General features: G+C 37.7%; 1 protein-coding gene across 8 annotated transcripts; it reads left to right on the top strand.

Annotated features, from left to right (window-relative positions):
* The first annotated feature begins 2,336 nt into the window (after nucleotides 1-2,336).
* On the top strand, nucleotides 2,337-22,848 carry LOC122291307 (la-related protein 1A). 8 transcript variants are annotated; one of them, XR_006236591.1, is made up of 15 exons: nucleotides 2,337-3,030; nucleotides 4,018-4,540; nucleotides 4,681-4,846; nucleotides 5,888-5,978; nucleotides 6,177-6,248; nucleotides 7,272-7,825; nucleotides 13,623-13,692; nucleotides 15,536-15,640; nucleotides 15,723-16,066; nucleotides 16,303-16,446; nucleotides 16,546-16,609; nucleotides 18,817-18,962; nucleotides 20,392-20,496; nucleotides 21,104-21,236; nucleotides 22,343-22,481. XR_006236591.1 is itself a non-coding variant. In XM_043098982.1 (14 exons), the coding sequence occupies exons 1-14, from the start codon at nucleotides 2,809-2,811 to the stop codon at nucleotides 22,473-22,475; spliced, it is 2,739 nt and encodes a 912-aa protein (XP_042954916.1). In that variant the 5' UTR covers nucleotides 2,338-2,808; the 3' UTR covers nucleotides 22,476-22,848. The 8 variants fall into 8 exon arrangements, 5 of the variants coding, with proteins under 5 accessions (XP_042954919.1, XP_042954920.1, XP_042954916.1 ...); XM_043098982.1 differs by lacking the exon at nucleotides 21,104-21,236 and having other exon boundaries at nucleotides 2,338-3,030; nucleotides 22,343-22,848; XM_043098983.1 differs by lacking the exon at nucleotides 21,104-21,236 and having other exon boundaries at nucleotides 2,339-3,030; nucleotides 15,726-16,066; nucleotides 22,343-22,848.
* Nucleotides 22,849-23,824: the final 976 nt, after the last annotated feature.

Here is a 23,824-nt window from a genome sequence, read left to right as displayed (position 1 = left end):
TAATGAAGAAATTGAGCCAAGAACTGTCGAAGAATGTCGACGTAGAGATGACTGGCCAAAATGGAAATCAGCTATTGAAGCTGAATTAAACTCGCTAGCAAAGCGAGAGGTCTTTGGACCAATTATACAAACACCAAAGGATGTAATGCCCGTTGGATATAAATGGGTATTTATACGTAAGCGTAATGAAAGCAATGAAATTGTGCGATATAAAGCACGACTTGTTGCACAAGGTTTCCTGCAGAAACTGGGGATTGATTATGAGGAAACATACTCTCCTGTTATGGATGCAATCACATTCAGATATTTGATCAGTTTGGCAGTTATAAAAAGATTGAATATGCAATTGATGGATGTGGTCACTGTATATTTATATGGATCATTAGATCATGACATATATATGAAAATTCCTGAAGGATATAAAATGCCTGAAGCTTCTAATCTGAGTACATCCAGAAGTATGTATTCTATTAAGTTTCAAAGATCTTTATATGGGTTAAAGCAATCCGGACGCATGTGGTATAAACGCCTTAGCGAATATCTATTGAAAGAAGGATTTGAGAATAATCCAATATGTCCATGTATTTTTATTAAGAAATCAGACTCCGGATTTGTTATTATTGCGATTTATGTTGATGATCTAAATCTTGTTGAAACTCCTGAAGAGATCAGAAGAACCGCTACATATTTAAAGAATGAATTTGAAATGAAGGATCTTGGCAAAACGAAATTTTGTCTCGGCCTGCAGCTCGAGCATTTGCCAAATGGAATTCTCATTCATCAGTCAAATTATACAGAGAAAGTCTTGAAACACTTTTACATGGACAAAGCTCATCCCTTGAGTACTCTAATGGTTGTTCGATCACTTGATGTGCAGAAGGATCCATTTCGTCCTTGTGAAGACAATGAAGAAATTCTTGGTTCTGAAATACCTTATCTCAGTGCAATTGGAGCTCTGATGTATCTTGCAAATTGCACTCGGCCTGATATTACATTTCCAGTTAATTTACTTGCAAGATATAGTTCTGCACCAACTCGAAGACATTGGAATGGCATTAAACATATCCTTCGATACCTTCGAGGTACGGCTGATATGGGATTATTTTATTAACATGGTTCAAGTCCACAATTAGTTGGATATGAAGATGCAGGTTATCTTTCAGATCCACATAGAGGTAGATCTCAAACTGGATATGTATTTACTTATGGAAATTCTGCTATATCATGGAGATCTGTCAAACAAACACTATCTGCTACCTCTTCAAATCACTCAGAGATCATTGCAATTCATGAAACAAGTCGAGAATGTATTTGGCTAAGATCAATGATCCAACATATTCAAGAAAAGTGTGGCATTCCAGTGATTAATGATAGTCCAACAACTTTATACGAAGATAATGCTGCTTGTATTACTCAAATTAGAGGAGGATATATCAAAGGTGATAGAACCAAACATATTTCACCTAAATTCTTTTATACTCATGAACTTCAAGAGAAAGGTGAAATTAAAATCAAGCAGATACGATCAAGTGATAATCTGGCAGATTTATTCACAAAAGCATTACCAACTCCAACATTTAAGAAGATTGTGCAGAATATTGGAATGCGGAGACTTGAAGACCTTTTATCATGCACTTTTCAGGAGGAGTAATGTCTTGAAGACTTATACTGATTGTACTCTTTTTCCTTCGCTAAGGTTTTTTCCCACCGGGTTTTCCTTTGCAAGGTTTTAATGAGGTAATCTTAAAATATTTTACGGTACACATGAATATTGTACTCTTTTTCCTTCGCCATTGGTTTTTTCCCACAGGGTTTTTCCTTGGCAAAGTTTTAACGAGGCATATTCATTATATGTGGTCATCTAAAGGGGGAGTGTTGTAAAATAACATTGTTGTAAAATAAATTATATGATCACCTTGAACTAGCCATCAAATGCATAGTGCATAGTACTAGCATAGTGAGTTGGCTGACATATGCATAGTATATAGTGCTAGCATAGTACTAGCATAGTGAATTGGCAGATATATACATAGTGCATAGTACTAGCATAATGCTAGCATAGTCCCCTTTGTACGTTTATATATATCGTTAAATTTTTTAAAAAATTCATAAGTTTCATAATTTCTCTGAGTTCTATCTCTCTCTCTCTTTTAGATAGTTTTATAACAATAATAAATTATTCTCCTTTTTAAAATAACTAGACGAAACTTCCACATTTCACACGTAACATTACTCCTTCAAAATTGTTGTTTTTTACAATTATTTTCGTGGGCGCCTGGTCATGGTGTAGAAGTGGACAGACCTTTTGTACAAGGCCTTTTCAACAGTTTAGGCACTTTGTTGGCGGCTGCAACTGTGAAATCTCACTCAACTCCCTCTTGTCTCCATTTTTCCCGCACACAAAAGACATGTACACGCTGGCCAAAAAACCCTAGTATCTCTCTCTTTCGCCGTCTCTCTCTCTCTCTCTCTCTCTCTCTCTCTCTCTCGCTCTACCCAACTGTATACCAGGCTCATGCTTTGATCTTACTGTTTTCACGGATCAAAGATTCCTTTACAGAACCCGCCTTTTTAGTTTTAGATTCCTTGCTACAAATTTTCACTCTGTTCCACTGATAAAACATTCTTCCATTCACACTCCATTGGCATGTTGTCTTGCTCCTCTTCCAAGATTGCCTTTCCTATCAATCTTGGATAATCACAGTTGCACCAAAACTGTGCTTGTGTTCTTGCTGGAAAGAGAGACTGAGTGAAGCTCTGAAGAGGAAGTTCGGGGGGAAATTAATAATCGGTGAGATCGGAGGTTGGATGGTGATGGCAGACAATGAGGCTGAGGTCGATAATCACGACAACAAGGAAGTGGGTGGGCCAAAGTCGCCCTGGAAGTCTCCCGCTGCCGTCGATGCCGAAGCTCCGGTAATGATTGGTGCGGCGGAGTCTTGGCCCGCTCTTACCGATGCGCAGCGACCCAAGATTCCCGATGGCGCCGCCACGAAGCCTCTGGTTACTCCTGCTCCTCCAGTTGTGCAGGTTTGCCAAAGTCTTTTCTTCATATGTTGGACGGTCTTCTTTAGCCCACTGTGTCTTATTTACGGCTTTTTAATTTTAGTAATGTGCCAAAAATGCGCTTTGAAAACGATCCGTGCATACAGAGAATGTAATTGTGGGGGGTCTTTGGCATAAATATCATGCATCCCTGAAGCTTAAGCTATAGAGTTGCGGAAAACTTAACCATATACATTATTCTAAAAGGGGGACTAGATTAGAACAACTTAGACGAACACAAGTCCCTAGTAGATTTAATTTTTCGTTTTTGGCCGAGTAAACATTTTTGGTTCCATTCAGTGTTACCTGGCATGTTATCTTACATAGGGTATAGTAATAAAGCTGTGAGCCTGATATTAAGTAGCCCAATCATTCTGTGACTATTCTTCTCTCTTTAACCGTGCATATAATGTTGAATAAAGCTACTATTTTTCCTTTACAGCAAACCTTTCCGACATAAGTGTAAATCAACAATCTTCTTAGGAATCAACAATCTTCTACCGGTCAATGGACAATGCAACCTCATCATAGTGGGATGAGAGTGGGATGAGGTTCTAGTTTGTAGAATTTCCCTAAGAAAAATCGTCAAATTTTCTTCTAGGATTCAGCTTTTGCCTCTAGTCTTCAATCAAACAATCCGTTTATCCAGTGGAATATTATATATAATAAGAGATGAATAAGATAATATTACAAAACAGCCTTTAACTTTTTTATAATGTTCTCATGCAATTTGTTTTGGCTTGCGAAGTTAGGACTTCAGCCAATGGGTTTTGGGGCTTCAGATTAATTTAACTTTTTATGTGTTTTTTTTTTTCTTCTATTTAAATCAGGGATGGGTAATATGGAGTAGCAAAATTGTGTTTACCCCTCCTATAAGATGTTTATGAAGGTTGCTTTGTTAATTTTTTGTTCTATTTAATTGCATGAAAATTAAATGGTATATGCTACTGTAGCTTTTTTGGATACATCCAGGGACCAGTTGGGTTGGAAAAATCACATGGATCTGGAAATCCTAATCCTTCGAATAAACACTCATCATCACGATATCAAAGATCAGGCTCTAAACGCAACCCAAATGGTGGTCGACCTTTTCCTGTATCCCTACCCTATTGTCAACCATCAATCCCACCCGTTTTTCATCCTACAGTTTCTCCATCTCACATTGCAGTTCCTGGGTATGTGTACCCTCCTGGTCCAGGACTCTTCCCAAGCTTTGAAACTCAAGCTCTTGTTCCACCAGGTCATGGTGTTGATGCAAGTAGAAATATTCAGTCTCCATCACAAGTGGATCCCAGTGCTTATGTTGTCAATTCTTTTACTAGAAGACCACATATGCAAGAACCCGTTGGCCATTTCAATCCTGCCTGGCATTATCAAGGAGCATATAATCCGGTAGACAACATTTCATTGCAACAGGGTATTGAACCAAGGGCTGTCAGAGGACCTCTTTTTTTTCGCCCAGCGGCTGGGTTCATGGTTGGTCCAAGCTTCCCCGGTAATTCTTTGTATCCATTGGAAGGGGCTTTCATTTATATAACCATTTTTCCTACTACCTTTTTTAATCTGTCATTGGTATAGGGAATGATCTTCCTCCTGTTCAATTTGTGCTTCAATCATTTCTAACTTTGTCCCCAGGACCTGCACCTGTATACTATGTTCCTATTGCACCTCCAGTCTCTAATAGGGGATCTCATTCTGTGCACACTATGACATATCCTATTAATCCAGCAGCTCCTGTAGCATCCCCAGAGACACTAGCTTTGAGGGCTAGCATAGTAAAACAAATCGAATATTATTTCAGGTATGTCCTTTGGGAAGAGAATACTGCTTCTTCATTTTTATTTATTTTGTATTGGTGGCAAGAATTCAACCCCGTATCTTGCCTATCCTACATAATCCATTATGGCTGCATTTAATCTTATTTTGTGCAAGGACAAGTTTTTCATGTACTGTTAACTTGAAGCCTCTTAGGCCCTATTAGTTTCACAGATGGTCTTAACCCATCTCATTCCATCACATCTCATCTCAACATCCAAGCACCATTCAAATACAAACACTTTTCAATTTCAAATTTTCAACTTTTGCATCTAATCATCACCTAATCATTACAACTTTCCCAAACGACCAAACAAAACATAAAACACAAAACAATTCAACTTTTTTCAAATCCCAAAACAAAAATAATATTAAAAAAATTATATTCTAACAATATTTTAACTTTATAATATTTTTCTTCAACTTTTTCTCTCATTTCCTAAAACCCTATAAAATATCTTAACTCAAACCATTTTACTACTATTTATAAACTATCTCACTACTATTTACAGATTTCTCATCTCATCTCACTGTGTAACCAAACAATGCCTTATTCTCATTGATGCAGTAGCCTTATAATATGAGCCGGAAGTGGACATGCCATGGACATTGAATGCTTTGGTGTCATTATATTATTCTGCTTAAAATAGGGCCCTTAATTATGTGAGTCATCATACAGTTGATGCTGTAGAATCTCTACAGCTCAATTCAACTCAACTGAGCCTAATCCTTTATACATTAGGGATTCTCCTAATTGGGTTCATCTACAAGTACTCTTTCCTGAAAATTTTGAACTGATTTTTGACATTTTTATGACCTTTTCCATTTCTTCGATAGCCCGTTCTGTATATCTTGATTGTCCTTTTGGATACTACATATAATGCTGACACTAATAAAATGGACATCCAAATGTGCGTAAGGATTTGTGGGAATTCTAGCAACTAAATAAAATAATGCTTCTGTTTGTATAGTACAGACTTACAGAAAAGTTTTTGTCTTTTGTCTTTATATCCTTTTCTTTGAGCAGTGATGGAAACCTGCAGAATGACCATTATCTAATCTCCCTGATGGACAGCCACGGATGGGTTCCCATATCCACTGTTGCTGACTTTAAAAGAGTAAGCTTTCTGTGTTCTATTTATGCTAGATTGCCATGATTACACAGGCTGGTGCTTTAGTTCTGATGCAGATCTGTGCTAATTTATTCCCAATTGCCACAATGTAAAGTTGGTATGCTAGATTTGCAAAAGACATGTTCCCTTGTTATGTTGCGTGAAATGATTTGAAACCTCACTTTTGTTTGATGTATTAAGCAGGTTAAGAAGATGAGCTCAGATTTACCATTCATCCTTGATGCACTGCAGACTTCTGTTACCGTGGAAGTTCAGGTTAGATTTTCATACGTTCGTTCTAATATTCTGTTTTATATGCTCGAACAATGAAGCCAGAACAGTTTCTTTGGTGTAGAGTTATAACTTAATAATTTTGTTTTAATTAGCAGATAATGATCTTTCTTTCTTCAAATGCAAAAATCTTAGTTGGTCGCAGTATGATCTCCCTCATTTTGTACAATCTTCAAGATTCTAATGTCTGAAGCTGGTTCGAAAGAATGTTATTTTTTGCAAATTCTAAATCTTTGCAGTATTTGCTTTTGCCAATTTTATCTGTTTAGTCATTTTGTAATGTTCAGCTGAATTTCAATCTCCTAATATACTCGTCTTGTTCCATGAGCCTCTGGGAAGGATCACAGTTACTGTGAGAAAACTGCTGCTGCAGCACTTCTTATGATGATTTTTGTAGGAAATGGGCATTCCCAAATGTCAGAACTTGAAAGTTGTTCATCAAATAAAACGTTGTTAAGGTCTAATTTGTTATACTCTGCCGAGATTTATGAAGTATTCCTTCAATGTATGTGTTCATCAATTTTTTTCCTCTCCAATTGGGAATCTTTTCTCCCTATTTTTTTTCTATTTTTCCCAAGTGAACATAATAAGGTCTTATTTCTTCCAAAATTTATTAGACTTATTTCAAAAGGCGCAAGTTGTGTTCAGAGTTGTTATAAAAGAAGTTGTGTACAGAGTTCTCCGTCCTTTGATAAAATTTCATGTGTCAAAGAGTGGTGGAAGATTATTTGAAAGGGAAACCTGTCTGGAGCTACCCTGTTAATTTGAACTAGAGTTGGTGGCATTAGTTTGGATGAAGCATTGATATGAATTCATTCCACCTTCACACCTTGGAATAGAGTGTATGGTGCTGTTGGGAGTATCTTATTCCTTCTTTTGGATCCAACTCATGTGCACAAGGAATTTATAACTCTAAGTTGGGAGATTTTGACATGTAATTGGGTTTCTTCTAGTGCTAGCTGCTTTTCTCCAGTGGCATGAAACTTATTATTGATGCTATCTCTATAGGGTGACAAGATACGGAAACGTGAAGATTGGTCAAAGTGGATTCCATCTTCTGCAGAGAATTTGTCATTGCAAGCTCAGACTCCCCAAGGCCAATCCGTAGAGAAGGCTATTGATTCCTTTTCAAATCGTGAGGCCAATATGAATAATGCAGGCAACATCTCTCAAGAAAATGCTGAATTGGCATCACATGATGAAAGTTCAGTGGAACATTTATTGTCAAACAGAGATACTCCGGTAGTACCAGATGTTACGAACACCGAACATTACAACAGGAGTGCTGCTTTCAGTGGTGGAACAAAAACCTTAGGCTGTGAAAATCTCAAGTGCTTAGATCTTGCCACCTGTTATGCTTCTCTACTCCCAGAACACTCAGGAGGAACTGAAAACACAAAATTTGATGATCACGAGACTGGAAGCAGGGGAGTGTTATCAGATATGGCTGTACAGAATGTTGGTGACCTGTCTAATGATTTTGCAAGCACATTTATGCTTGATGAAGAGATGGAGCTTGAACAGAAACCAGTAAGGAAGGATGATCTTTCTTCAGCTAGAAGGTATGCATGCCTTTGTTTTTGTTAACTTTTTCTGCTAGAATCTCCAGTGCTTTCATATTTCCTTGATGATCTTTTTTCTCCTTTTCATATTTTCTTGTGAAGCATTATCTGGTACTCTGATATTCAAATCCTTCTGTCCCAGAACACACCTATTATACATATTATATCAGATTGGCAAGCTGCTGTAAATTTTTGATGAGATCTTGAATACAGTGCTAGAAAAGTTAACGATTTGTTCTAAAAAAGAATTCAACAAGTCGATGATACAATACATAGATGTTTTAGTGGTTGTTATGCACTTTCTAAACAACAACCCCATGCAGGAAGGGCTAAGCAAGTAGGGCATTGGGTAGGAGGAATCTAGGGTTGCACTTTAGAGGGGTTTAATGTTTTCCATATGTCACTAGAGATGCTTACTTATAAATCTTTTTTTTTTTTTTTATTGGCACCGGGTATCCGAAAACAAAGTCTCAACTAATTCTGAGGGTGCACAGGCCCTCAACAAGGAGTTTTCGGCAAGTGCACCTCGTGTAATTCAAGGGAAAGTTCCCTCAATTTGATGGCCCGTAGAAATTGTTTGCACCCAAGAGGATTCAAACCTTAGATCTGGAGGGAGCATACCATCGAGACCAAGGCCTTTACCACTTGAGCCAACACTTAGGAGTTAAAATTACATTATTGACATAGGGGTGGTACGAACTCCTGCCCTTTGGGCCAACCAAAGGAGTCATTGCCATTAAGCCAATGAATACTTAAATCGTACTCATAAATCTAAATCATCTAATATCGATAAATCTTCAACATGCATCTTCACTTTTTTTCTTCGACATGTTTTCTTCGGAAAAATTTTCTGTAGATGGTTTGGGATATTTGATTTTCTGAAGTTCAATTCTATGAATTGCATTGATTTAATTGAAAGTATGCAAGGCCATGAAGGAATTCAACTTTCCCGTAAAATTAATGGCAAATATGATATTAATAATGTAAAAAATACATGAAGTACTGTTTGAAATTCATTCATTTCATGATGTCGTTACTTTGATTGGAAAAGTAAAAGTGGTGATGGAATGTTTATAATGGTAAATCAATAGTTAGAAATGTTAAAGCAAAATGAAAATCAAACATGGACAATGGAAGTCATCTTCAGCATTGAGATCATTTTTATTGTTCCTCTCCCACCTTCATTCATATTTTTTCCCATAACCCTCTCTTGCTTTACTTGACAATTTCAACATCTGACCTCGACAATATATTCAGAATGACACACTTTCAAATGACATTGATATGTTGCCATGTTCTTGTGGAGATATTTGGTGAAGATGTCAAGAGAAGATTATGTTTGTTTTGGGAATTAGTCTACATGACAAGCCACTCACGATCAACTCGATCCAGTTCTAGTTCGTCTTATTTGCTCACTATTGAGCTGCTCATGAACAGAAAATTATGATTGAGTATTTTTTGTTGTCAATAAACAAAATCTTATTAATCTTAAGAATAGTAAAAAACCCAAGTATTTGGGACATGAACAAAATCATTGCCTATGCTTGTAATTTAGTGGTACAAGACATCCATGAAAGTTTATGCCATTAAAATCAATTACAACGAATTTCGATTTTGGTAAAAAAAAAAAAAAAAAAAAAAATTCTCTCTCACTCTCTCTGATGTCCTTGCAATGGTAGATTACGGTGATTCTAGGCAGAGCTAACTGTTTCCTTTGGTGGTAGCAAGTTAGGGTTGTTTCCAAGAGACCATCATGAGCTTTAAAAATTCACATCGGGGGCCAATTAGAAGGGAGTTGGGGCTACAATTGGTAGGTCGTCAGTAGGAGGCTCGACTAACACTATTGGAAATGAAGGATTAGCTTTTGGCGTTAAAAGAAATGGTGGAGGGGATGATCAGACAAGTGGATGAGGGGTTGGGCTTTGGAATGGGCTTGGAGCGGAGCAAGGAGAAAGGCAGGGGCTAGTGAGCTTCAAATGGGCTTTCCTAATTGTAAATTGAGTGGGCCCATGAGCCGGATCACTTATAATGGTAAAGAGACAATTGGGCTGGACCAGCTAGCAACTTGAACCACGTACTTTGGTGGGCCAAAACCCAGATTCATACAAAATGCATTTAGACTCAGGTTCTCCTCATTGCGTGTCGATGGTTGCCCTGCTTCCTTTTGGGGTGTCACAGATTTGTTCGCCGGTAGTAGTCGGTCCCTCCATCGGCGTCCCTCCCATGATGGTACCTCTGGCGAGCAAGAATGAGGGTGTTTACAAAATAGGTTCAGTCTCAATTTCTCTCCTTTGCTTGTCCACGGGGTGTCATAGGCTTGTTCTCTGGTTGTTGACGGCTCCTCTACGGCCGTCCCTCTGATGGTATTATCGCTGGTGAGTGAGATTGAGGGTGAACAAGAATTAAGGCTCTTCACTTTTAGCAAGTTTGAGAAGAGCCTCAATTCTACATTCATTCCACTTGTTCCCAAAATGGTTGGTGCAATACAGGTGAAGCATTTCCATCCTATCAGCCTTATGAATGGGATGTATAGGATAATCTCAAAAGTTCTTGCTAATAGGATGAGCTTACTCATGTGCCTATCAAATAAAAGGATGAGCTTACTCATGTATAGAATCATTTCTAAGTCTCAAAATGCATTTGTGAGAGGGAGACAAATATTGGATTTGGTCCTTATCTCTAACAAATGCCTGGACAGCAGGATCAGGTTAGGTATTTTGGGTATTATGTGTAAACTAGGCACAGAGAAGGCTTATTATCATATTAATTGGGGAGAGATGGAGGTTGTGGATTATGCATATTGTGTGTCAAAGGTTTGATCTTGTGGGTTTCTTCAATAGTTTGCGGGAGTTGAGACAAGGTGATCCACTATCACCTCTCTTATGTGTCATTGTCGTGGAGGCCCTTAGTATATTGTTGTCACATTAAGTTGAGGATGATTTTTTCTTAGGTTCTCGGTGGGGATACTAACCGTGGCTCAATCATTATTTCTCATCTTTTGTTTGCTATTGATACATTGTTATTTTGTGAGGCAGACCAAGGTCATATCTACTATTTGAGGGCTATCCTGCTTTTCTTTGAAGCCGTCTCTTGTTTGAAAGTAAATGTTTCTAAATCTAAGCTAGTTGTTGTGGGTAATGTTTGCAACATAAGGGGTTTGACTTATTGGGTTGTGGGGTCTCTTCGCTGCCTATGAAGTACCTTGGCTTTCCTTTGGGAGCATCATTCAAAGCCAAGATTATTTGGAATGAGGTGTTAGAGAAGATTGGGCACATGCTGGCTGGATGGAAAAGGTTGCATTTGTCAAAAGGGGGACTGGATTACCTTAAAGAGCACACTTTCAAACCTTCCCTCATATTTCTTATCATTATTTCCACTTCCCTCAAGTGTTGCCTCACAGATTGAGAAGCTCCAATGAGATTTCTTGTGGAGTAGACTAGGTGAGGAGTTAAAGGGGTTGTTTGGATTGAGAGAGCCTCTAAACTCATCTCATCTAATTGTTACAACTTTCTCAAACTCCCACACAAAATACAATAAACAATTCAACTTTTTCAAATCGCAAAACAAAAATAATATTAAAAAATAATATTCCAACAAGATTTTATTCAACTTTTATCTCATCTCAACTCACTATCCAAACCTCCCATAAGTTTCATTTGGTTTGTTGGGATAATGTGTGCTTTCCAGTGAGGGGTGGGCTGGGGGTTCGCAACTTTGAGGGTTTTCAACAAGGCTCTCTTAGGGAAATGGATGTGGAGATATAATTATGAGAGGGAAGCATTATTGAAGGTGGTGATCGATGCTAAGTATGGGGGTACTAGCGGGGTTGGTGTTCTAACGAAGTTAGGGTGGCATATTGATTGGGGTTATGGAAAAATATTCAGAAAGGTTGGTGATCCTTCTCTAGATATACTAGACTGATGATGGGGGATGGTAACAAGATTAGTTTTTGGCATGATGTTTGGGTTGAAGGTACAGCCCTTAGGGATGGTTATTCCTCTGTTTTTAGAATTGCATGGGAACAAGATGCTTTGGTGGCTGATTTAAGGGAAATTACTCATGGCTTACAATAGTGGAATGCCATCTTCATTAGGGAGGCATATGATTGGGAGGTTGGTACCTTTACTGAATTTTTCAACTTGTTATACGCCTGTGGAGCTGGTGATGCAGTGGTGGATAAGATTGCTTGGTCTCCTTCTAGTAAAGGAAACTTCTGTGTATGCACTTTCTTTGAGGTCCTTATTACTCAGACTAGTAATCACTTTCCTTGGAAGAGCATTTGGAGGAGTAAAGCGACTCTTAAGGCTGCTTTTTTTTTTTGTTTGGACTGCATTCTGAGGGAAAATTCTGACCATTGACAACCTAAGAAAACATTGGTTTTTCCTTATTGACTGGTGTTGTATGTGCAAAAATAGTGTCAAAACAGTGGATCATCTACTTCTACATTGTGAGTTTGCTAGGGCCTTGGAATTATTTTTTTCAGCAAAGTGGGATTAGAATGGGTTATGCCTGGGAGGGTGGTTGATCTGCTAACTAGTTGGAGAGGGATTAAGGGGATACCCCAAATTGTAGCTGTGTGGAAGATGGCTCCCATTTGTGTACTTTGATGCATTTGGAGGGAAAGGAATGACTGAGGAAGATATGGAGTGCTCTTTGGAAGAATTTAAGAGTATTTAAAAAGAAAAAAAGAAAGAGAAAAACATATTCCTAATACCATGCATGTTGCTTGAATGATTATAAATATAATTATTGATATTATTATATATACAGCAGAGAAACCACACTGAGATCTGCACTACCCTCTTTGACCAACTTCTAACAGTACTTGAAATTGTGTATATCTTTCCCCCAAACATGAAGAGGGTTGCTACCTAATCTAGCACACCTTCCTAATCTCTCTCTCTCTCTCTCTCTCTCTCTCTCTCTCTCTCACCTCTTTCCTAGATCAGTCTTAGTAAGGTGTTAAGCTTCCCACCCTTTGGATGGAGAACTGGATCTAGGAAAAAGGGAATCTGTAGGGTCTTTATGGTCTGAAGCATGTGGTTGATGCTGCAAATTCATCTTCCTTACCTGTGGAAATTTTACAACTGGCACCATGAGCATGCACTGTGAACTAAATTGTCTGCGAACTTCATGATGCTGTCTGGCCACAGAAACACTTAACATTATTTTTGTTTTTTTATTAAATTTTGAACTTCAACTCTGTTTCACAGTGGAAATAGTGTAGAAGTTGTTTGCCAATTGGGCTTGTAGTCAGACTTTCTGTGCATATCTATGTTACCTGATACTAACTGTTGCCGCTTATGAGTTCTGGATGAGTAGCATTATGTGGAATCTGTGCTTTGGTTGCGCCACATTATTTTTGTGTAATTAGATTCTTTATATGTTGTTGTGGGAAAAACAGTGTTTCCTGGAAGTAAAGCATCTTCCTGCTTCAGATTTTTCCAATTACCATGTGTTTGATAAACTCATGATGAATATGGCTTGTTTAGATTTTTCATTATATGAAGTTGCTTTACTTTGCCTATTTTAGTCATGGTCTCTACGTCAGGAAAGTTTGTAGTATCCACAAAAACAAGGTTTGCAATGTGTATTATTAATCAGAGATGTTTTCCTTCCCAAAGTGGTGTATTAAGCATTTCTTTTTGTCACATGATTCATGTAATTTGATGTGGGTATATGTTTTTTGAAACTATATTTATTGGCGTAATTGTTCTAGTACTTGTATTTAAACTCATGTTTAAGTATATGGTTACTAACCATCCGTTGTATTTCTGAATCCCTTTATTTGCCAAAGGGTTGATGACGAAGATGATGAGATGGTTGTCCATGATCAGGATGTTCAGAGACTTGTAATTGTCACCCAGGTATGATGGTTGAGTGGGCCATTAGTGCTTTCTTCTGAAAGATATCTGGTTGCTGCTGGTTTGCACTTCATTTGTTACATTCTAATCAAAAGAGGTTTAGTCATGATTAATCGATTTCCACCATATCACATTTCTTACTGATATCTCAGCCTGAAATGTATGCATATGCACTTCGGTGGATAGGAAGTGGTAAAATGAGTCCTGTTTCCTGATGGTTCTCCTTACATCACTAGATTCTTTGAATTGGGAAGGCTAACTGCGTGGTACAATTTAATACTTAATTGGTAACTTCAGGAATCAACACAAGCCTAGTGTGCTGGTCAGTTTCAAAGTTTTATGATGGATGGTAATCATTCTATTGCGGCATAAATTCTTTGATAGTTCTCCGTACACAAATGAAGTGGATGGTCCTCTGTTGCTATCAGGGATGGTTGAAAGATCCTTAAGCAATAATCTTCTGGTAATTATGGAAAATTTGCGCACACAAAAAAAAAAAAAAAAAAAAAAAAAAAAAAGAAAAAGAAAAAGAGAAAAAAGTATGAGGACAGAAGGGGGTTATTCAAGTTATTATTGAGTCCCGGGGGACTTTGGAGTGCTCATCCACTTTAGTTTAGGAAAGAGAATCAGCATAATTCTTATGGAAGCAGTTTTGGATTTGCTTCTTAAAAGTTGAAGCTTTTTGATGTGAAGGTTCATATCAGTATTAGTTACAATTTGAAATATAAAAATCTGATCTCATATTGGTAGAAACAATTTGGAATATATACTTGTCACTCAGGGGATGCGAGGACTTTTCCTCTGACCGAACTATCTTCTTCCGCCCATTTGCCCTTTTGTTTGGGTTGTGTTTTTCAGGGGCAGACTATAGAGATCAAAGGAAAACTTTTTGTGGGTCAACATGAGTTGGGCTCGCTCTTTATGTCACATTGTATTAAAGCTTCCCGCCATTCAGTCTTGTTTCATTGAATGTCATCTGCTGCATTGAATGCTCAACCTCATACCTCCCATCATCATAAATACTACTTCTTTTGTTTCATCTAATGATGTCATCTCACCTCCTGACATCATCACTCTCTGACAGGATGCCATAGCCTGTCTCTCTACCTTGCCTTACCATCTCACTCTCAGCTGGGCAAGGACAGCTCCTTAGGCAGCTTTGTGTGGCTGGGCCTTGGGCTCCCTAGGCTTCTGTGGCCCATTTAGCCAATATATGGTCTTGAGTTTTGTTATGCATATGGGAAAAAAAAAAAAAAAAAATTGCTCTCATGTTTCCACTTGGAAGGTTGACTTTGAACTTCCTTCGCTTTGACTTACATGTAGCAGCTGAAAACCCTTTCTTCCCTCTGATTCCGGTTTGAATGCCTTTAAATTAGTAGCAGATGGATTCCTTCTAATCTTTAGCCTTCATTGCCTTTCAATGATCCTGGAAGTTGGTCTCTCTTTACCACACTGCCATAAGCATTATTTCTCCTTTCAACATCAATGGGAAAGAGCTCTGCCTTGGAATTTCTTTTTCCCCATACCTCTTGATTGTAATTTGATTGGTTTTAGTTTCAATTGACTCTTTTTCTTCTGTTATTAGTTTTAGTTTCAATTGGCTCTTTCTTCTGTCATATGTTTTTATCTATTGCAAGTCTTTTTATTATAAAAAGAAACTCCCCCCCCCTTCTTTTTTTTTCCTCTCCTGTTGGTCTCTTGCTAGTGCACATCTTTTGTTCAGAAAAAAGAATATCTGAGGTGTGTAAGTACACAAGTTATTTGTGTTGCCAGAATTTTATTGTATTATTGTGTCATTAGTTTGTTGGCATTAAAATTGACTCCTGATCCTTTATCTGCTCTGCAGAATAGTAGGATAGGTCAAGAAACTCAAGGCAGTGATAAAGAATCAAAATCAATTTCCAACGAGCATGCTTCTGCAATAAACGATGGCCTTTACTTCTATGAGCAGGTTGGAGTGCCTGTTGGTCTTTGTTACTAATTTGAGTTTCGTAATCTCTGTAACAAGACGTTTAAACATGTTCATTATTTAGCAGGAACTGAAAACTAAGAGATCTCGTCATAGGAAGAACAACAATAGCTTTGAGAGTAGAGATGGAAACTCCAAATTTTCAAGCAGTGCATCAGGAGTCTCCAATTCAAATGCTGGTGATAATTACATCAGTAGTACTGCTCTTGATTTGTCTGGAAATTCTAATTCACGAAGGAAGCAAAATAAAGGCTTGTTGAAGCAGCAGTCATCCCATAAACAACGTTTTTTCTCCAGCAACATCAGAATCCATGGAAAATGCAGGAACTCTATTGGAATCATATCAGAAAGTCCACCAAGCAACTCGGTTGGATTTTTCTTTGGTTCTACTCCTCCTGAAAATCATGGGTCAGTTTGGAGTGACTGTTGCCTGTGTTTATCTTATGACTAAACAATTTGTTTACCTAGAACACTTTGTTGCTGTATTTTAGTATTTTCTTGATTTTAAGAAGGCAAAAGTAATTATTGGTTTTGAAGAAGCAATGTATTACTTTGAGTTTGCTAAATTAAATGTTATCTAAGTTATTCAAGTAGTTCTTTGAATTTCCACTAAGCTAATACAAATCTGTATCTAAATTTTACAGCCATAGACCTTCAAAGTTGAGTGGTTCACCACATGGGATTCTGTCTGGCAGTAGTCCACCAGTGGGTTCCATGCCAAAGTCATTTCCTCCGTTTCAGCATCCAAGCCATCAGCTTTTAGAAGAAAATGGTTATAAACAGCAAAAGTAAGGGGTTTTGATTATGTGAATTCTGTATTTGTCTATGAGAGAAGGGGATAAAGTTTGTAATACAAAAACCTCTCGTGTGGTTGCTCTTCCTGTTAGGTACCTGAAGTTTCATAAGCGGTGCCTGAGTGACAGAAAGAAGCTGGGAATTGGTTGCAGTGAGGTGGACTCTTAAATTCTTAAAACTAACATGTGATATTAGGAGAATGAATAAATAAATAGGGAGCTATTTATTTTATCTCTATTTTCAAAGGCCTCATCTTTCAAAACTATGGACTTAATGACATTTGTTTCTTTATGGCTATTTCACCTTTAAACAAACAAAGATGGGATGATATTTGAAATGCCTATAATGATTTCAAGTGTGGAATTTCAATAACCAAGTGGTCCATCCTTTTCTTTACTTTCATTACATAACAATCAAAGGAAAGCCAAGCCACATTTGGGCTTATATTCCTGTCACACCCAAGTACCTAGGTTTATGAAATTTGGGTTTCTATTTTAGGAAACCTGGATTTCCTTATAGATTAATGGTTTGTACTTTTAGAAAATTAAATTTTGATATGGGTGTCAAAAGGTTCCTAGTGAATTGTTTTTTCTTTTTAGTGAATTGTTTTAAATTGTGTTAGAAATAAGAGGAAAATATAGTATAGAAAGAAAGTGGGCTGTAGTAGTATCTCTTGAAGCTACTAGGACCCTTTTTGTGATATCCCATATGATAAGGATAAGGGTAGGTAGTGTATGGGATCCCACATTGCTTGGGAATGAGAAGTTCTTGCTCTTTATAAGGTTCCAATGGGGCTCCAATTGTATCATTGACTAGTCTTTTTGGAGTATAGGTCATGTGGTTTGGGTCTTCCATTGGGATGTTACAGTTTTGATTCTTGAGACAAGATTTGAACTATTCCAAATCTGGGGAAGTAGAAATGTGATATCCCATATGATAAGGATAAGGGTAGGTGATGTATGAGATCTCACATGGTGTGGGAATGAGAAGTTCTTGCTCTTTATAAGGTTCCAATGAGGCTCCAATTGTATCATTGACTAGTAGTTTTGTAGTATAGGCCATGTGGTTTGGGCCTTCTATTAGAGTGTTACAAATGGTATCAAAACCTATCCCAACAAAAAATGTGGGACTTGAGCCGTGTCCTCTAAGACGGACGGACTCGACGAGGACGTCAGAAATTTAAGAGGGGGAGATGGTGATACCCCATATGATAAGGATAAGGGTAGGTGGTGTATGAGATCCTACATTGCTTGGGAATGAGAAGTTATTGCTCTTTATAAGGCTCAAATGGGGGCTCCAATTGTCTTATTAACTAATCCTTTTGGAGTATGGGCCTTGTGGTTTGGATGGGCTTTCCATTGGGACGTTACAAGAAATCAGCCCCATGTATGACTCCTAAAATGGATCCAAGGAATAGAAACATATTTACCCTGTAACTCCAAGCCATTACAATTCCTAGAACCATTTTCTAAACAAACTAGGATTTGATTTCGTACAGCCCTGTTACTAGGCTTTTCATGCCTCATAAAAAAGACTATATTGCCTAGAAACCCAGGAAAAAAAAAACGCTGTTGTGAGTCCAGGAAGCTTTTATAGCAATCCCACGGGAAGTTCTTCAAGAAAACCAATCCCAACCGGTAGATAACAGCTGCAAACAGCAAGGAAAATCTCTGCCTTGTTGCCACCAGCCCAAGCAAGAGACTAACCAAATTTTGTTTTTATACATACTACAATGTCATAACCAGAGGAAAGAAGCACTGCTTGCAACCTGCTACAGCCTTGCTTTCTTGAGGTTCTTGCTTAATCTTTTTAAGATAACCACCTAGGGAAAATTGCTGTGATTTTAAGAGACTGAAAAACTAGACTCAAACCCATCAAATTCAACCTTGTTACGATATCTTCAAGTAGGCAATTATTGATGCACTTGTTATTGCAGCGAAGATGTAAGTAGCATGATCATATCCTTACGGTAGCGGTAATCTGGGGTTCTTGCTTGAAATTTCGGTAGTGTTACAAACTTCAAAAGGCTAAGTCAATGATACAATTCAAACCCCTTAGAATCATTATAAAGAGCAAAAACTTCTCTCCCAAGTAATGTGGGATCTTATTCACCACCTTATACTCACTCAGTATAGGTATCATGGCTAACCATTTTCTTTTCATATATCAGGGTGTTTAATGCCAATTCTATAATTAAATTTCATCCTAACGGGTACAAATGGGTTTTCTATTTAATGCCAGTTTATGTGCACATGCTAGTCCTTAATTGTTTTGGTTTATTCTTCATGTATTTGTTTGTTAAGTTTTTAAGTTCATAACTTCATTTATTCTCAATATACATGCACATGTTTCTTAACATGCAGGAAATGAATACACTGTACAGGTTTTGGTCATATTTTCTCCGAGACTTGTTTGTCCCTTCAATGTATAGCGAGTTCCAAAAACTTGCACTTGAAGATGCGGCTGCCAATTATAACTATGGAATAGAGTGCCTTTTCAGGTTTTATAGGTATATCAATAATCTATGTTTCGTATAAAAAAAACTAATACTCTTTGTAATAAGCACTTTCTATATTTCAAGAATTTTTAGCACTTTTTCCTCTTTTTCAGTTAAGTAGATCACTTTTATACTTCTTGTGTATTGGCATTACACTCTTTTTAATCTTAATAAGACTTTACTTTTTAATTTTATTGAATCAAGTACGTAGGCGTTGCCCAAGTACATAGAGAGTATACAAAAGAGAATGAACACCTAGTAGTTACAAGTTAGGAGCTAGAAAATGATACAAGAAAGTCATGAAAGCTAGTAGATCCATTGAGCCCAAAGAAATAAGGTGTAAAAAAAGAAACTTCGAGCTCATCTAAAGAGCTCTCATGATCTTCAAAACTCTGGTTATTCCTTTCAAGCCAAATGCACCACATGAGACAAATGAATCATTCTCCATACAACAGCAAAATGGTGGTTGCTGTGAAGGCCTTTCCAACAAGCAAAAAGATCCACCACTCTCCTAGGCATCACCCATGCAAGTCCAGTCCTGCTAAAGATCTCATCCCATAACACCCTTATCACCTCACAATGAAGTAACAAATGATCCATGGATTCTCCACTTTCTTACACATCCATAACAGTAAGTCTACATGTAACGCCCTAATGGAAGGGCCAAACCACATGGCTTATATTCCAAAAGGACTAGTCAATGATTCAATTAGAGCCCAATTGGAACCTTATAAAGAGCAAGAACTTCTCATGGGAAAGCAATGTGGGATCCCATACACCACTTACCCTCAATCTTATCATATGGGGGTATCACACTACACTTTCTCAAGTTGTCCAAAGTCAAGAATTTCCGAAGAGAGGCAGCCCAACCAAAGAAAGCAACTTTGGAAGGCATCTTACTTCTCCAAATGCACTTACAAGGAAAAGGAGTCCAGGTCTGACATAACAAACTTTGTACAATAATTGAAGAGTAAACTTCTTATTCACAGTGTGCATCTAGAGCATCCTATCCACCTCAACACTACCGATGCTTGAAGTCTATAACAAATTGAAAATGTCAAAAATAGCTCCAATTTCCCAATGCTGGTCGCTCTAAGAAAATGAACATTTAATTGAGAAAAGTCATTAGAGCTGTCCAAAGGATCCAATACCAAGATGATGCTAGGTGTAATCCGTGTGTAATTCCTGTGTACTTGGGCTATGCCTCAATGAGTAAAATTTTATTCTTATAAAAAAATTAGTGTGATTCTTCCCCCTTCCGACAAGTAAAGCATTTTCCAACCTGCCAACCTTCACTACAGCCAAATCTTGGAAAGCTATGAGTTTTCTGCTTTGATATAGCACATAAAATTGCCTTCCAAGGACTATTTTTCCTTATTAAGAGACTAATGCTTGTCCACATTCACCAGTTAATCTCTTTAATAGTTCTTTCTTATTTCAGTTATGGTTTGGAGAAGGAGTTCAGAGAGGACCTGTACAAAGACTTTGAAGAGCTCACCCTTGACTTCTATCATAGAGGCAATCTTTATGGCTTAGAAAAATATTGGTAACTAACTTGCACTTGTTTTTCCTGTTATTTAGACATGTTTCGATTGGTTGATATGTAGAAATAGAACCTGGCCCTGAAATAAATTTGAATGGATATATATTTTTAATTTTTAGCTGGTGTATTAGTGGAAAATCTCAGTTTGGAAGATTGTCCCAACACTGTTACAACTTAAAAGTTTCATATACTCTTGAAGAGTATTGAAATTTCTGAACTCGCAAGCTAGTAATGCTCTAGGTCATTCTGGACAAGTCATGATATGAATTATCAATGGGAATGGGTATTCTAAGTCATTTAAATAAAATTGTGATGAAGTTAAAGGCTCTTCACTGGTTTAGCTGCATGCCTTGGAGAAAAAAAAGCTGAAAAAATAATTGGACTCGAGTGATTTAGTTGTACTAGCAGTGTGGGTTCTTTGGCTGGTTTGGGGGTGGAACTGGCCAAGCTGTCTTCTAGGGACAGAGAGAACCAAACCATCAGCAGTTGGGAATTTTGGAAAAAGTATTTATAGGTTACTGAATGAGTTTTCTTTGAACTAGGTTTTGGTATATATCTTGTGGAAAAGCTGATTAAAATATTGAAAACTTAAATTATTGAATTGTGCCAGCAGTGGGAGAAAGGACCTGCCATGGCTGTGATAATGGTGTCCGGCTCGTTTCTTTCAAAGCCTTCCATTATCACAGTGTTACATGCTCTGCAGTTTGTGAACAACCAATGCACAAGACCGAAGCGAGTGAAGGGTAACCTACACTTGAGGATACATGTGATCTTAAATTGTTTAATAAGTCAAAAGAAATTGTTCAATTTTGTGAACTGCATTCCAATAATTGTAATGGCGTGGATCCTAGAAGATTTAAGGTTGGCAAAAGAAAAACCTATGATAGAAAAGGATCATTTCAGTTGGATCATTCTCGAAACCTTCCATGTTTTCATACTTGACCAAGATGGCTGACTCTGTACCATATCCTTTGTTAACAGAGTTGTCAAAGACAATCTTGTAGACAGCACCTGCTGGAGTCCTAGGCAACGATTGTTGCCTAAGATGCCCTTAACAATCAAAAGGTCCTAAAAAGTATTGTTAAAAATGTGCCTTAAGAAAGTGTTTTTATGTGGTAAAAAAATCAGTGGTACCTTATAAAGGAGGGAGCTTTCATTTTTATCATAATGGTTTTTGTTCCTCTTTACAAGGATAACTTAACCAAAGGACATTATATGGCTAAAGAAAACATTTTTTTTTTTGAAATCTACCTCAATTGAAATGAAGTCAAGTCTTTTGGTATTTTATGTTTAATCTAAAAGGTATTATACTACTATATGAAAATTAAAAAAGTATTTTCTAGATTTGTTTCCTTAGGCCTTAATCATTGAGCCACTCTTATAAAGCAAGGGCAAATTCTAAGGAGTTTATTTGGAAATCAAGGAAATAGACAGACAGGTTTGTTCTGACATCTTTTCCTTGAGAAGAATGAAAGTTTAAAGATTCAAGATGAGACTTGAAAAATGTGGATTCACATGGCATCTTCAGTAAGGACAAAGATTTGGGTTGTATGATGAAGTCGAAGTCCTTGCTTCACTGGTTATGAACGCCTGAGTTTTGAGAACATTTGAAAGGTTTTTCACATATTTTGTATCAATTGTCTAATTTAATGTTGTATCACCAGTATAAAGCTGGAGTACTGGACTGAATTAGAAATTGAGACTGGTGCAGTTAAAAATTACTGATTTGTTAGGTCCTTTCAGTTTAAAAATGCAATGATTAAGCACGAGTGTGTTAGGTTCTTCCTGCTCCAGTTCAGAAACTGATGTTCTGTTTGTAATTGTTGACGATTTTTCGTGTTTGTGGCAGGGCATTCCACCACTACCGTGGGCTTCATGACCCGAAAGAACCCCTGAAGAAACATGAGGAATTGGATAGGTTACTCAGGGAAGAATTCTGTAGCTTGGATGACTTTCGTGCTAAAGAGAATACCATGCCATGAAAGAAGACAGTCATTAGCTAGCAGTTGCACTAAAAATTCCATAGTAGAGCTTAAACGAGGGAGTTGGAGTTAGCAGCCTATTTTTGGACAGGACATGAAGAGAAGATGGTTTCTGTATATTGTATGCGAGTTGGTGGATCAGGGCTGGTGACGGCAGAGTTTTGTTTTAGAGCTTTCTAGTTTTGGTATACCTGCATTTTTGTGGCTGTCTGCAAGCTTGAAGAGGTGCTTGTGCATTTTCTATGCGCTTCCTCCCTCCCTGGATTGTAACCTGTACATAGGGAAACCCCAAAACAAACTAAAGAAAAAAAAAATGTTGTACTCTAGATCTTGTGAAATTTGAAGAATAAGAGATTGAGAATTTTGTTTTGAAGTCTCAGGTCAATCCTTTTATTTTCTCCCTTTTTTTTTGTCCGCCCTTATATGCGATAGTCAAAATTCATGTTTTCCGCTTTTTAAGGTGAGGGGTAGAAGTCATTCGTGTGCTGTTCTGCAGAAAAGCTTCTACCCTTCTACTCTGACAAAACTTGTACTGATATTGGTGGCTTCGGTAAAGAACGACCCATGGGTAGAGATTTTCATGTTCTTATAGTCTCCTAAAAGAAAGATTGACGGGATCAAGAGTAGAGTTATGCTTCAATATTAGTCTCCTCTCTGGATAGCACTGTGGGGAAAACCACAGGTGATGAATTAGTCTTCCCTTTGTGGTTGTGTTTAGTCAGTTACGTTTTCTCCTTGTTTTTTAAGCAGATTACACAATGACTAATGAAAAGGAATTTCTGACGAAGGTCTAGAGTATTAGTGGAGGAATTTCAGGTTGACAGAGAAAGAAGAAGAGGTACTTGTAGTCGAGAATAGCAGGAATGAGGAAATCAAATGTAAGGGAGAAAAAAGCCTGATAGGTAAGATTTGCTCTAACTGAGTGGTGGGGAAAGAACTAATTAGTAACACAATGGCAAAGATATGGAGGATTGGCAGCAGGGCCACTTTCAAAGTAGGAAAGAACATCTTTATCATTATGTTTGGGACCCATGCAGATATGTATAGGATCCTTGAGGGAAAGCCTTGAACTTTTGATAATGCTTTGTTTTTAATAGTGCCTTATGATAGAACTATGAGGCCAGCAAAAATGACCTTCGACTGGGAAGTTTTATGGATGCAAATTTACAACTTGCCATTGGGCTGCATGTCGTCAGAGTGGGGATACCAGATTGAAAATTCGGTAGGAAGGGCTATTGAAGTCGATACAGAAGACGATGACATAGGCTGGGGGAGGTGTCTACGGGTGAAGGTGGAGCTGCTCTTGCACAAGCCCATCCCTAGGGGCCACTTCATATATGTCAAGAAGT

Source organism: Carya illinoinensis, chromosome 13 (genome assembly GCF_018687715.1).
Source record: "Carya illinoinensis cultivar Pawnee chromosome 13, C.illinoinensisPawnee_v1, whole genome shotgun sequence".
NCBI classification, from domain to species: Eukaryota; Viridiplantae; Streptophyta; class Magnoliopsida; order Fagales; family Juglandaceae; genus Carya; species Carya illinoinensis.
This window is presented reverse-complemented; position numbering and strand designations above follow the sequence as displayed.